Source organism: Natator depressus, chromosome 13 (genome assembly GCF_965152275.1).
Source record: "Natator depressus isolate rNatDep1 chromosome 13, rNatDep2.hap1, whole genome shotgun sequence".
Lineage (NCBI taxonomy): Eukaryota > Metazoa > Chordata > Testudines > Cheloniidae > Natator > Natator depressus.
In genome coordinates this window covers 38,115,312-38,131,058 of record NC_134246.1, presented here as the reverse complement: position 1 = coordinate 38,131,058, position 15,747 = coordinate 38,115,312, and the positions used below count along the sequence as shown (strand labels likewise).

Below are 15,747 nucleotides of genomic sequence, written 5' to 3'. Positions count from 1 at the left end.
CACTTCCCACGCTCCCGAGCCCAACAGCCCCCTGCTCTGGGACTGGGTCAGAGCCAGCACCCCCTAGAGCAGAAAGGCCCCACATCCCCTTCCCCACCCCCTGCGCCAGCCAGCCCCCCGCCCTGGGGCAGGACCATAGCCAGAGTTGTGTCTGTCGTGCTGTATGTTGCATATTTAGCTCTTCGTTGGGATTTTTATGGGTGGTGTGTGGGTGTGACTTTTGTTGTGTGCACTGAGTGACAATAAATAAATAAATATACAGATCAGGCTCCATCTCATTCATAACCCCCATCCCCGACTTTCAGGGACCCCTGACACCCTCCAGAGGGTCATGTCGTGGCTGTAGGGGGCGCCTCCCAGCATGGAGAATAAAAGGAAGGATGCCCGCTGCACTGGCCCCAATGGGAGATGAGGGCCTAGCTACGAACCCAGAGAGCAGGGACTGAGGGGCAGAAAGGGGAGATCTCTGGGGCAGGGAATACCACTGATCAGCCAAGAAAGAAAGAAAGAAAGAAAGAAAGGAGAGATATGTGCGTGTCTGAGAATGGACGGATGCGTAGACAGACACCGGGGGACTGGGACATACAGTGGGTACCGTTCTCCTTGGTTAAATCCCCCCAAACCACCCTGAAATGCAGCTACCAATTCTTAACTCCTTTTATTTTGGATCAAACACACAATTCCCGTGTAAGTTGCAAGTTAAACGATGGAGCAAATGAGACTCTTCTCCCTCGCCACAGTCCACGTTGACCAGACCTCAGGACATTACAGACCTGCACACACAGACACACAAGGAAATCCGGTCCCTGCCGTGGGATGAGGGTGGAGGACTGAGGGGCACGGGGCTGAGCTCAAGCTCCAGCGTGGGCTGCCCCACGGGGACGTCCGGGGAAGGACTCTGCCCTCCCTGCTCTGGGTTCTGCGGAGCTCAGACCCTTCAGCGGCCGTTGTCGCGCCCTCTGCGCTGCCGTGGAACATGGTCCCTCCCGGTGTCCGGAGAGGGGGCCGGAGCCCGGAGACGGGGCCAGAGCCTGGGAGGGCTGAAGATGGAGGGAGGGAATGAAGAGGACGAAGCAGTGCTGTCCCCTCCAAGGAGCCCGGCGCCGGGCACTCACCGCACCTGTGGGACACAGAGAGCAGAGGGGTTCAGCCGGTGCCGCTCACGGGCAGCATCCTCGGCTGGGAGAGCAAGGCCAGAAGGGACCCTTGGGACCATCTAGCCTCGCCCAGCCACGCCTCCGTCCTGCCAGGATGTCTGGCTTGAGCTGGAGCTCATCTTCCAGACAGAGACACCAGCCTTGTCAAACCGCCTCAGGGAACGGCCACTGCCCAGCGGGTGCCGCACACCAAGTCCCTGGGGAGCCGCAGCTGCCTCCGCCGATTCTCCCCGCTTCTGGTACCAGCCCCATTGCACCGCGGCCCGGCACAGAACCGGCTTCATGGGCACCTCTGGCCCTTTGTGCTTCTGGGCCCGACGACTGATCCTTAGCGATCATGGCTGAGTGCTTATTGATTGACGCTCATGGAGCCTTGCTCTTGGAACATTTCCTCTTGCGTCTTAATTAGGGATCATTCAGTTTTGGTCATTGATCATTAATTCCTGATTATTGACAAGTGATTCTTATCAATTGATAATTATTAGCAGCTTATTGATGCTTGATCCTCGATTCTTTAACATTAATTACTGATCTGTCAGTGTTGATTATTGATAATTAATTGCAGATTAATGGCTATTCAACATTAAGTACAGATCACTAGGTACTGACCAGGGACAGCCAATCCGTGATTATTGATTTCTCAGTGATAAACGATTGGAATTGATAATAGACTGTTCACTCTCATGTATTGATCACTGCCGCATTAACCTGGATGGCAGCTCGTTAATTAGTGATGACGGGTGGTGGATTATTAATAAGTAATCGTTCCTGATTCTCTCTCACTGATCGTTGGTCACTGTCAGGAATCAGGGCTGGCAGCAGAGCCAGTCCCAGGCAACCTGACGTGCGCACCTGGCCTGGAGCCGGCTGCCTGATTGGCTCCGCCCTGATTGCTTGGCAGAGTCAGCAGCCCAGTTCATGAGCCCAGCAGAAGTTAAGCAGCTGCCCAAAGAATTTCCCCAGGGCTGCCATAGCAGCTGTGACTGCTTGTTCCAGCCCGGCTCCTCCCCTCTTCCCGTCTGGGTCCAGCCATGCGCCTAACCCTGGGCTCCAACTCCTGACTTGGCTCTCGCCCTTGGCTCTGGCCTCTGACAATCGCTGACTATGGGTGGTGATGGCGGCTGGCTGCATGCTGATGGCGTGGGATCGATTCCTGAGCACGGGTTGTTGCTCTCAGCAGTGACGCGGGACCATGAAGGTCGCTGCTGCTCTTACCTTAAGCAGCGTGACGCCGGCGCTGTACAACAGGCTGAGCAGGAAGAGAGCAATGAAGGCAACAGGTGTCCAGAGACCGTCAGATTCCTCCTCTCCTCCTTCAGCAGAGACGCCTTGGTCCTCCATGAGGCAGTGAGGAGCTGGGGATGAGACACACGTGCCGGTTAGAGAGGCCTCTTCGTTAACCCAGGGAGTGAGCGGGCACAGCGGGGAGCTCCGATCTGTGCTCTTGGCAGGAGATCCCCGTCCAGGGCCAGAGACAGAGGGTCCCTGCCAGGGGAGACCGGGCAGGCTGCAGGTGGAGACCCCCCGTCACAGGCTGCAATTCTCACAGCAGCCTCAGGGATTTCAGCCCCAACTTCCATTAAATTTCACGCCCTTTGGCTCCTTTACACACCCCAGCCACCCCGAGCATGCGATTCCCCTCCCCAGGCCAGCAACAGAGCTGGGCTGAGACCTGCCAATGCATAGCTCAATGGGGCCATGCACCCCCATCCAACAGCGGCATCTTCCCAGCCAATGCCAGTTCATTCCAATCCTGCCCTTCCAGATTTTGTGCCGGTGGCAGGGTGTGCATACCCGCACCAGCCAGGAAAGGGTTAATCACACCCGTGGGGTGGAGGAAGTCCTTGACCTCACACCATGCTGAGCAAGGTCCAAATGCTGTGCTGGTAAGAAGGAGAGCAGGCCAGCTCACTCTGCACTGACCACCAAGGAGGAAGGACACTTGGTCGAGGCTCCAACCCAGGAGCCATTACAGCCCTTGCCTGTGTAAGGTGGACATCTCAAGACACAGACTTGGGACCTGTTGCCTTCAGCTGACCAGCTGCAGTCGCAGACCCAGGGAATTACCTGCTCCGAGGAGCTCGCAGACCCCAACGTGATATGGACTGCAGCTTCAGGAAGCCCGGTAGGAAGTGACCCGGGGAGGTGGAGGGAGTGGTATCTCCCACCCGTCTAAGGTCAGCAAGTTGCAATGAGGGGAGGAAAGCAATAACAGACAATGCGGAAATGGCAGAGGTGCTTAATGACGACTGTGTTTCCGTTTTCACTAACAAGGTTGGTGGTGATTGGACGTCTAACGTAGTGAATGCCAGTGAAAATGAGGTAGGATCAGAGGCTAAAATAGGGAAAGAACAAGTTAAAAATTACTTAGTCATGTTAGATGTCTTCAAGTCACCAGAGCCTGATGAAACACACCCCAGAATACTTGAGGAACTGACTGAGGAGATATCGGAGCCATTAGCGATTGTCTTTCAAAAGTCATGGAAGTTGGAGGAGATTGCAGAAGACTGGAAAAGGGCAAATCTAGTGCCCATCTATAAAAATGGAAATAAGGACAACCTGGGGAATTACAGACCAATCAGCTTAACTTCTGTACCCGGAAAGATAATGGAGCAAATAATTAAGCAATCAATTTGCAAACATGTAGAAGAAAATAAGGTGATAAGTAACAGCGTGGATTTGTCAACAACAAATCGTGTCAAACCAACCAGATAGCTTTTTTTGACAGGGGAACAAGCCTTGTGGATAGGGCGGAAGCGATAGACATGGTATATCTTGACTTTAGGAAGGCTTTTGATACAGTCTTGTGTGACCTTCTCATAAACAAACTCGGTAAATGCAGACTAGATGGAACTACTATGAGGTGGGTGTATAACTGGTTGGAAAACCGTTCCCAGAGAGTAGTTATCAGTGGTTCACACTCATGCTGGAAGGGAATAATGAGTGGGGTCCCGCAGGGATCAGTTCTGGGACCAGTTCTGTTCAATATCTTCATCAATGATTTAGATAATGGCATAGAGAACATACGTATAAAGTTTGTTAACGATACCAAGCTGGGAGGGGTTGCAAGTGCTTTGGAGGTTGGGATTAAAATTCAAAATGATCTGGACAAAGTGGAGAAATGGTCTGAAGTAAAAAAGATGAAATTCAATAAGGACAAATGCAAAGTACTCCACTTGGGAAGGAACAATCTTCCGCTCTACTCCGTGCTGATTAGGCCTCAACTGGAGTATTGTGTCCGGTTCTGGGTGCCACATTTCAGGAAAGATGTGGACAAACTGGAGAAAGTCAGAGAAGAGCAACGAAAATGATTAGAAGTCTAGAAAACATGAGCTTTCAGGGAGGATTAAAAATTGGGTTTGTTTAGGCTGGAAAAGAGAAGGTTGAGAGGGGACATGATAACAGCTTTCAAGAACATAAAAGGTTGTTACAAGGAGGAGGGAGAAAAATTGCTCTCCTTAACCTCATAGGGTAGGACAATGAGCAATGGGCTTAAATTGCAGCAAGAGAGGTGTCGGTTGGACACTAGAAAAAACTTCCTGTCAGGGTGGTTAAGCACTGGCATAAATTGACTAGGGGGGTTTTGGAATCTCCATCATTGGAGATTTTTAAGAGCAGGTGAAACAAACACCTGTCATGGGTGGTCTGGATAATACTTAGTCCTGCCATGAGTGCAGAGGACTGGACTAGATGAGCGCTTACCTGAGCCCGTGTCCCACTGCCCTTGCCATCATCGCTTCCGGTGACGGCCCCTGGGTGTGGCCATTACCACACTGCCCTGCATTTGAGGTCCTCTCTATTCACTCTGGCCGCTAGGCCACACTCCCCTACACTCAAGGGCTGCTAGATTGACTCTAGCCCCAAGAAAACAAAGTCCCACACTTCAGGGCTGATATATTCACCATGGGCACTAGGCCACACCGTTCTGTGCTCATGGGTGCCCTTTAACAGACTTATCCTCCAGGAACTTATCTAATTCTTTTTTACACCCACTTATGTTTTGGGCCATCACAACATCCCCTGACAACTACTTCCACATGTTGACTCTGTTGTGTGAAGAAGTTCTTCCTTGTGTTTGTTTGAAACCAGCTGCCATTTAATTTCATTGGGTGACCCCAGGTTCTTGTATTATGTGAAGGGGAAAATAACACTTCCTGATTTACTTTCTCCACACCCGCCATGATTTTATAGACCTCTATCATATCCCCCTTAGTCATTTCTTGTCTAAGATGAAAAGTCCCAGCCTGTCTAATCTCTCCTCAGACGGAAGCTGTTCCATCCCCATGATCAATATTGTCCCCTTTCTCTGTACCTTCTCCATTTCTAATACATCTTCCTTGAGATGGGGCGACCACAATTGCAAGCAGTATTCAAGCTGTGGGCATACCATGGATTTATACAGTGGCATTATGAGATTTACTGTTTTAATATCTGTCCTTTCCTAATGGTTCCTACCATTGTTACCTTTTCTGACTGTCACTCCGTGTTGACTCCAGAAATGAATGCTGTATTCCAGTACTGGTCTCCCTAACCCCGTACACAGAGGTGAAATCACTTCCCCTGCACACCACCCCCATGTTTATACATCCAGGGACAGAGCTGGGAGGAATGAAGGCTCCTAACTCAGTCTCACCCTCCCGCCTATCTCCCTGAAGACATAACACCAGATTCCTGGGCGCTCTGCCTCTAACCTTATGTGGTCAAGTGAGGACGCATCTCCTAAGGCTTCTCATGCCAGAGTGGCTAGGGCTACATTGCAAGACAGGTGCAATAGTTACAAAACAAGTCTTGGAGATGGGGGATCAGGGCTCTATTCCCACCTCTCCCACTGACCTGCAGTGTGACCAGAGACAAGCCACCTGGGCTGGGGTCTTTAAAGGACTCTTAGGAAATTAGATGCCAGTGAAATAAACTTACAATTGAATGGGAGTTGGGTGTCTCGTTCCCTTTTAGCTTCCCAATTTTAATCCTTTTGTTCCAAAATATCAGCTCCTTGGTTCCAGGACGTTTGCTGTGTGTGTGTTCGTACAGGACCCATCCAATAGGGCCCTGACATCAGTCAGGAGATCTAGGAGCTGCAATATCATGAATAATAATGGATGGATAGCAACTCACTGCAGAGGGATGGGCAGGTGGAAACATGACACTGCATGAGGATGGATGGATGCAGAGAGGAGATTGCATAATTTTGCATGCATGGATGGACGGATATTGTGCAATCAACGAGACAGGTACTGCAGAGGGTAGGATGGATGGATAGATCCTGTGGAAGGATGAATTGACGTAGACAATCCATAAGGAAAGGAGGATGGCTAAAGAGAAAGAAAGAAAGAAAGAAAGAAAGAAAGGTGGGGGGATACATCTAGATATTGTGGGAGGAAGCGTGGATGGGTGGATGAGACACAGAGACAGTCTCCGCCAGAAGACACACCCTTCATCACAAACTCTAGCATGCTGCATTTTTGGGGGGCATATTCCACACACAGCCATGCTCTGTACACCAGAGCTCCCACAGCTTTACATACAGGCTAAGAGGAATCCCAGACCCCACGAGGTTCCCTGGCCATCTCAGATACGCCGTGAGGAGCCCACGTGGCTCTGCTCCTCAGTAGCAGGTGACGTCGGTATCGGACAAGATCACAGAGACATTGACGGCGCTGGGTTTACCAGAGGCTTTGTCCACGCTCCGCTGGACGAAGGTCATGGGCAGACCCTCGTGCCCCACCACACAGGCGTACGTGTCCCCCTGCTCCCATTCAGATGCCAAGACATTGAGCTTGCTGTAGATGAAGTAGCGCTCCTCCTTCCCAGCCTCCCAGATGGGGCCGATGTTGGTGTAGGCTTCCTGGGGCACGGGCCGGTCCTGCTGGGTCTGTGTCACCAAGATGGCTCTGGGCTGGAAGCCGGAGGCCAGGCAGGTGATGGTGGCCAATTCCCAGAGAGCCAGCTCCTCAGCGTGAGGAGGGGAGATGTAGACAGAAGGGGCCTGGAGGGAAACCACTGCCATGAGAAAGAGCTAAGCGTTAATGCGAAGGATTGGGACCCAGGAGTCCTGGCTACCACCCCCCACCCTCATCACCCTGCTATATCCCACGACACCCCCCACTCCCCACCCAGACCCATGGATACAATCCAGGAGTTCGGGCCACACTAACCCACCAGATCCAAATACCTTCCCTGAAAAGGGGCTAGAACTCAGGACTCATGGCTTCCAGTCTCCCTATTCTAACCCACGACATCCCACTCCCCTCCCAGAGACAGAAAAAGAACCCAGGAGTCCTGACTGTGTCCCCCTCTGTCTCATAAATTTGCCCATTTCATCCCAACCACAAATTTGCGACTCCCAGTCCCAAAGACCTCAAGCCGGATCAGAACTAGCGCCCCCTAGGGACAGAAGGCTGAGTTCTTACTGTGACTTGCAGATGCTCTTGACAATGGCCGACGGGATGTCTTGGTGCTTCACGGTGCAGGTGAACTCCTCCCCCGCCTGCCACTCCTCCACGCACACTCACAGGATGCTGGTTGCACTGTAGGTGCCATCTTCCTGCAGCACTGGCTCCCTGGAGACCACGGCCAACGGGCCCCCACTACCCCGCTTCCAGGAGACCTCCAGGCTGCCGGGGGTTTCCATGCCACTCACCAAACAACTGATGGTGGCGTTCTGCCCTATGTAGAGGTCCTCCAGGGAAGGGAGAAGGAGAGAGACCTCTAGAGGGCGTCGATTACAGTTGCTGACACCTGGTGGGGGGCAGGAGGCAGCGTTGAGGGCTGAGCAAATATTTCAACAGGCATGAGGTGGGTAACTGAGTGCCTCTCTCTCAGGGGCGCAAAGCCCAGGGGCTGTTTGGGAAAGGGCCTGAGGGTCACTGGAGGTGGAAATAGGGCACTGGGTTCCCTGGTAGGAGGGGCAGGACCCTCATCTTATGGAGCAGTGGTGAAAATGGCTGAGATTTTCCAACCACCCGAGAGATTGGGATTCCTGGGTCCAATTATGCTTATTTGGGTCTCTCAGTGCCAGGAGCAAATCTGAAGGGCTCCGGCTTTGTTGGGAGAAAGCCCCATTGTGGAAAACATGGCCAGGGACAGACCTGCCGTGGTTGCTCAACTCTGGGTCCTTCCAGCCAGAAATTCATGAGCTTGATGACCCACCTGAGCTCAATACAGTTATTCCCCTTTCCCAGAGATGGCAGCTGGTACACAGGACAAATGACCTGCCCATGGTCATGACTGGCACCCAGATCCTCCTGCTCTAAACACTAGACCCCACACTGCACCCACGGCTCAGGACAGAACTTGTGTTCCCTAAACCCTACCCTCTGCACAGGCAGAAGGGCCATTTATACTTCACACCTGTGCTCTGCTGAGGTCCCTCAGGACATGAGTCCCCCAACTCCCACTGCAAGCCGATGGAGGAGGGGAGACCTCGAATCACTTTAGAAATCTCAGCAGGGAAACCCAGACTGATGGGAGCCCTGGCACCCAGGGACAATGTCCTCTATTGAATGTTGTGTGAAGGATATGCATGGTGTCGCTCATGAGATTAGTTTCTAAAGTGGACGTCCAAGCCCCACTGTGGGGCAATGGAGCTGAGAGGTTTCTCTCCTTTGCTTGAATGAATTCATGGGCTTCTGAATCCGATATGGAATCTGCCCCACCCCAGCTCATCTTTTCCTTGAGAACAGATTTTAATTGGGTGCCTGTCATGGCTGCAGATCCATGAAGACTTTCCTAATTTGCCAGCAACAAATTTGAGGAATAAAAAGGGACAATAAGGTCAAAATTGTCAGCCAGCCACCTTGGGAATCCATGTCCAAGTGTGGAGCAAACAACTCCCAGGGGGATCCATGGTTAAGAAGGAAATAAATTTTTCAGTGAACCACCTCCCTGCCATGAAAGTCCTCTGTGAACTTTCCCCAAGATCAAGAGAGTGTCCATCCCAATGTCTTGGCCAAATCACAGCCCAATGAGATTACATTCTGCACCCTCCTTTAAATTCCCTCTTTCACTTAGGACAGTTTTCCTGCATTTCCGTTAGTGGTGATGGGGTCTATGAAGCTGCAGAATCATCTCCTCCAGGGGTGGGGAGGGATCGCCATTACTTGGGGCATTTCGGACTGGATAATGCCTTGGGAATACAGGGTACTCTCCTGCACTGGAGTGGAGCGGAGGTTCCCACCCAGCTCAGGTTGCAATAAATCTTGGTTTCACCAAAGACGGATTTCTTTCTCCATTATGATGCCTTCATTGCCACCCCGCCTCCCCCCACCAGGGCTCACATGGAGTCATGTGGTTGTTTATGCCATTGGTTGGACGGGATAAGAACACGTGTGGACATCCCCAAATTAATACCTGCCTCTGAGAATCCACTTACCGAGGGACACCTTTTGCACAACCTCTTGGGCTCTTCCATGGCTGGGTGATGCACCACGCAGGTGTAATTTCCTTCTCCTTGACTTGGCTCAACCTTCAGGACGCTGTAGGCAGAGAAAGTGCCACTTCCTGACACAGGGCCATGGTTGTAACTGGACTTGAGTTCTGGGGAGTTATTCTTCAACCATGACATGCTGATCTCCTCAGGGTAAAAGCCACTAGCTTCGCAGATCACAGTCAAGGAGACTCTGTTCCCGGAGATGTCTTCGTGGTAGGCTTGGGAGACAGTGACTGAGGGCTCCTTCTCACTGATGCCTAAATGAAAAGGAAGAGGGGCAAGAGAAGAATAAGACTTGGTTTGTCTGTCTAAGTTAAGGACTTAGATCCACCAGCTATCTCTGTGTCAAGGGGCCAGGGAGGGCAGTTGTTCAGGGTAAGTGTGAAGCTAGACCAGGCAAAATAAAAACCCAACCCTTGAGCATCATCTCCCTTGAAACTCAAAGAGCCTGGATCTTCACCCAAAGACTCAACTGAACTCCAAAGCCTTCCCCGCAGAATGCACAGTGAACTTCCAGATCCTCAACCTTCAACGGCAACAACTTAACATCATCATCTTCATCTCCATCACCATATTCATCTTCTTCACCTCCCTTCCTTCCTCCTTATCTTCATCTTCTCCAGCATTCTAACGTTCTTTCTTTTTTTCTCCTTCAGCATCTTCATTTCCTTCTTCATTGTCATTGACATCATCTTCATCCCCTTCCAGATCATCATCCTAATCGTTATCCTCAGCTTGGTTTTACAGTAACGCAGATGGGCAGGGGGCTTTGAGCTAGTCCTGTGTCCCAAAACTAATCTCCTCTTCACCCCAAGTTTCCACCATGCATCATCATGACATTGCGTCACCAACCCATTTGCTCACTCAGATGGAGCCTCTTCCCTCCTTCAAACGCTCACAACAAAATTCAACACAATTGAGATTTTTCAAAGGCTGGCTAAGGGACTTGGACACCTTGGGTATTTCACTGGGATTTGGGCACCTAACTACACTGGAGACTTAGAGATTCTCATCAGAAATATCCCTGAAAGACCAGATGCCTGCGACAAGTGCCAGCCTGATTTCCAGAGGTAAGAAGTACATATGCACATCAGACCAGAGTCACAAATAGGACACTAAGTCCCTAACAGGCCACATCGCTGGATCCCAGGGAGCAGAGGGAGTGAAATTCCTGGAGAATCTGGAAATTAATGTTAAAGCAGGGAATACTGGGGAAACTGTGCAAGTGGAAATTAATGAGAGATAGAGAATGAAAGATTCATAGGAGAAATAATAATTATACCTGCAATACATCCCTGTGCTGAGGGCCTGGGCTCCGCTAAAGTCCTACTTGTCGGGGGGTTAACTGGGACGTAGAGGCTGCCTAGGACTTATGCGGGGTGAGTTTCACCCTCTAATCCCAATTAACAATGACTGGAGTTTGCCTTTCCCTTTGAAATGCCAAGGCTACTCACCTGTATTGCTCATGCTTATGTCCTGGGTTAGTTCTCCAGAATATGGTGCCTTGTCCCCATTGGGCCAGTGACACAGGGTGAGAACTGACCAGGCTGGTGGTCCCATTGTTGTTTTTGGGGGGGGTTCTGTCTTCGCCGCAGAGCTGACTTGCCCATCCACTTTCCATGCGATTCTGCTGGCTGCTAAATCATAACCCAAAACTAAACAGGTAACATGACCAGAAGTTTTGATGACATCTTCATAGGAGGGTTTGGTTAAGTAGATGGTTGGGTCAAGTGAACTTCTGAGGCAGGCTGAGAAATGCAAAGAGATGTCAATGAGCAGCATAAATAATGTGGAAAGGCAGAAAAAGACTATCGAAATCTAATCTAATCTAATCTATCCATCCACCTCCATCAGAACACTGGTACTATCCATCCCATTCATCCATCCCCCCATTATATCTCTTTCTCTTCCCTTCCACCTACAGTATCAATTTCTCTATGGTACTCCTATGTCTCCCATCACACTGGGGTCTAGGTGCAGTCACACCTACCCTTAGGCAGGGCTGGTTTCTGAGTAACTCTCCACCCCACCTCCCCACCATGCACGGGCGTAGCCCCTCACCCAAGCACTTGCTGGCGTTCTGCATGGAGAGCTCTGTTCCCGCTGCTGGGTGGGTCACTTGACAGGTGAAGATGTCCCCCGTCTCCGAGCTCTGCCTGGTGATGGTCATGCAGCTCTGCCCCATGTAGGAGCCATCTGTGCCCATTGCAGAGGAAAAGGCCGGGGTGGGGGGGCTCCTCTCCTTTCCATTCACCAGCCATTTCATGTCGGCTTTCCCGGGTCTGAAGCTCAGGAGGAGGCAAACCAGCTCCAGCTGGCTCTCTGTGGCGCTGTCCTCGCAGGTGGGGACCAGGAGGTAAACCTGGGGTGGCACTGTCAAACCATATGCTGAGAGCAGAGAGAGGAGATGTCAAGGGTCCTTCCCCACTCTGAAATCTAGGGTACAGATGTGGGGACCTGCATGAAAACCTCCTAAGCTTACTTTCACCAGCTTAGGTTAAAACTTCCCCAAAGTACAAATTAATTTTATCCTTTGACCCTGGATTTTCACTGCCACCACCAAACTTTAACTGGGTGTACTGGGAAACGTAGTTTGGACACGTCTTTCCCCCCAAAATCCTCCCAACCCTTGCACCCCACTTTCTGGGGAAGGTTTGGTAAAAATTCTCACCAATTTGCATAGGTGACCACAGACCCAAACCCTTGGATCTTAGAACAATGAAAAAACATTCAGTTTTCTTACAAGGAGACGTTTAATAGAAGTAAAGGAATCACCTCTGTAAAATCAGGATGGTAGATACCTTACAGGGTAATTAGATTCAAAACATAGAGAATCCCTCTAGGCAAAACCTTAAGTTACAAAAAAGACACACAGACAGGAATAGTCATTCTATTCAGCACAGTTCTTTTCTCAGCCATTTCAAGAAATCATAATCTAACACATACCTAGCTAGATTACTTACTAAAAGTTCTAAGACTCCATTCCTGTTCTATCCCCAGCAAAAGCAGCATACAGACAGACACAGACCCTTTGTTTCTCTCCCTCCTCCCAGCTTTTGAAAGTATCTTGTCTCCTCATTGGTCATTTTGGTCAGGTGCCAGCGAGGTTACCTTTAGCTTCTTAACCCTTTACAGGTGAGAGGATTTTTCCTCTGGCCAGGAGGGATTTTAAAGGGGTTTACCCTTCCCTTTATATTTATGACAAAGGAAAACACAGTCCAGTGTCACTCTCTGTAGATCCCCACTCCCCTTCCCGAGAGAGTGCTAACTCTACCGTCCTCCCAGCACTGGCAAAAACCCCACCTTGTTGTGCTGTGTTTACACTGCGTACTTTATTCAGCCTCTAGGGATTAACTTCACAGCCATGAAAGGGATTAAAACAAATGGGAACAGGGCCCTTAAATCATTTAGGCAAATACTGAATGCCTCCGTGCATTCTTTCTGCACATGCTGCTGGAGTGTGTTCTCCCTGGTAAACAGCAGGGACAAAGCTGGAACTTGAGCGGTGTTTCTTTGAACTTCTTTTCCTCAATTAATGTCCCCTGTTTAAGGGGGACTGTGGCGCTGTAGAGCATGACATGGCATCAGAAGAAAACCTGGGAGAGGACTGACTGTGTCTGACTACAGAAAAAGGGTCAAATCCTCAGTTGATGTAAGTCGGCACAGGGCCACTGCCGTCCGTGGAGATCAGTCGATTTACACCCGTTCAAATTCTGAGCCCAGAATGCCTAGGTTTGCTGCTCTGGGGTTGTATCCATTTCAAAAGATGCCCGAGAACAGCCAGAGTGCAAAAAACACACACAGCTCCATGACAAAGAGGTGTAAGCGAGTGCTAGCTTGTAAGGGGGTGTAGCCCCGATAGGGCCAGTGGTTGCTGGGAATTGGAGTTTCAGGGGACTGCTTGCTGCAGTCTTCTGGCTCAGTGCTGAGGAAAGCACCTGAGGGGGAAATCTCTAGATGCGGACCAGGCAGGAGGGCTAGGAACCATGCGGGAAAGGGGACCTAGTGGGAAAGGGGGGGTGTGCTCCCCATCCAGCCGGCTGAAAGCTGCGGGGGCCCCGGGTGGCTGGGAGCCTGTGCTCTGAGTTGCACTGGTTTTGCTTTGAGTCCTTGTGTGTGAACAAACCTGGCCTTTGGACTGAAGCAGCGAATGGGCTTTGTTCTAACCCCCCGGTGGGAGGAGTCTGGGTCTGGGTTTGGGTTTGGGTGAGGGTGAGGGAGTAAGGCAGTGAGCCGAAGATTTCCCCTGTACAGAAGGGCAGCATGAGGCTTAGGTGCCATTTCAGACCAGTTGCGTGTCTCAGATTTCCCAAGGTGCCTCAGGGATTTACATGCCACGTTCCCATGGGAAACAGGTGCCTAAATCCTTTAGGCAGGGCTGAAAAATCTCACCCTTCGTGGAACTGCCCAGGGGTGCATTTCACCCTGAGGTTTGCCCCATTCAGGGGCCCACGGAGAGGGGCGCTGGGGGCGGGAGTTCTGCAATGACAAAGCACCAGGGCTCAGTGTGTTTCAACACGGGGCCAAACTTTCCCCACTCTTTCAGGGTGAGATTTTTCCAAAGGCACCTACGGGATGTGGATTAAGATTAACTGGCTCTCAGACTCTCTAGGCGCTTTGAAAATCTCAGCCTGGCTGCCCCCTCCTCCCCCCGCCGCATGTCTTACATTCCTGAGGGAACTTCCCGGACACTGTCTTTGCTGTGCCTTGATGCGTCACGTCGCACTGGTAGGGGTCGCCCTGCCGGGAACTGTCAGAGGGGATCAGCAGGCTGCTCTGGGTGTGGAGCCCATTGCTCATCGTCACCTCTGGGAAAGTTTTGACCCCCTTGGTCACTTGGCCAGAATTCCACTTGATGTCCACTGGTGATGGCAAATAGCCAGTTACGAGGCAGGCCAAGCTGGTGTCCGGGGGCGCATTGCCGGTCTTGCTGCAGCAGAGAACCAGGGGGAAGACGGAGGGGGTTGTGGGGGTCGCTGGAAAAAGAAAGAATATGAGAGAAACCATCAAAAGGGGGGAAACTCTGAAAACCAGACCACTGATCTACCAGTGTAAACCTGGAGCAACTCCAGTGGACTCGCTCTGGTTTTGTACAAGTGATGCTGAAAGGAGACTCTGGTCCTTTAGAAGGCAGAAATATTCCCCACACGCCTCACAATGTGAGTCCAGCCCTCCTCAGCTCTCCAGTGTGAAGCGAGCATCAGTACTGTTATTGAACAGATGGGGAAACTGAGGCCTGGAGAGATGACGTGGCTTCCCCAAGGTGACAGGGGGAGTCTGTGGGAGATCTGGGAACTGAAGCCAGCTCCCTAAGCCCCTTCCTCTGTTTGATGACAAGACCGTTTGTTAAAGCTAGGGAAGAGCCCTCCAGGAGTCATGGATGGATGAGATAACTCAACACGCACGCTTTCTCCTCCGGTCGCTGCCCTTCTGTGCAAACAGATCTTTCAAACCATACACCTCGGATTCTGAGCTCTTCAATCTGCCTCTCCGGGACACTGACAGGTCCAGGGGAAATTCACTGAGGATGAAATATTCACTCCCAGCTGGCTTTCCCAATTTTACAGTATTTTGGGGGTTGCAGTCCTTATTTCTGGATTCTGGTGGACTCTCCATGACACGGAGTCCTTAAAGCCAGCTTTGGCCTCTCTTTCTAACTGCTCTGCTTGACCAGAAGGTGGGGGCTTGGGCCAGGGATCGCCGGGGGACGTGCCGATCCTGGTGATCCCTTCTTCTGCCCTGAAACTCCACGAATTGATGAGTTTAAACAGGTCAAATTGCAGTGGACATTCCACCACCAGTCATGGTGCGAGGAACTACCCAACTACTTCTCACCACCTTCACAGGAGCAAGGACCAGAAGAGACCCTTTGTATAATAAAGACAAACTGCCAGGAGATGTTAAAAGAATGAATAATGGCTAGAAGGAGACATGATACTTGTGTGCACCTAGGTACAGGACATCTATCTATCCCCGTACACACCCACTATCAAGCTATCCATCCTGGGTGGTTGAGAGTCAGGACACCTGGGTTCTATCCGCAGTTCCAGGACAGCCCTAAAGTCGTCTTCTTCACCCTCCCGCATGGCAGGTTCTCAAAAAGAGCCCCCAGGAGGCCTCAATCTTTTCTGAGCTTTGGGACCTTCCTGGCTGAATCTCTGG

General features: G+C 51.1%; 1 gene segment (V, D, J or C); it reads right to left on the bottom strand.

Annotated features, from left to right (window-relative positions):
- Positions 1 to 6,762: 6,762 nt before the first annotated feature.
- Positions 6,763 to 15,201, bottom strand: LOC141997129 (Ig mu chain C region secreted form-like). The segment is given in 5 exon segments: positions 6,763 to 7,143; positions 9,529 to 9,842; positions 11,647 to 11,973; positions 14,253 to 14,561; positions 14,991 to 15,201. Coding segments are annotated over 5 exon segments (1,542 nt in total).
- Between the last annotated feature and the right edge of the window lie 546 nt (positions 15,202 to 15,747).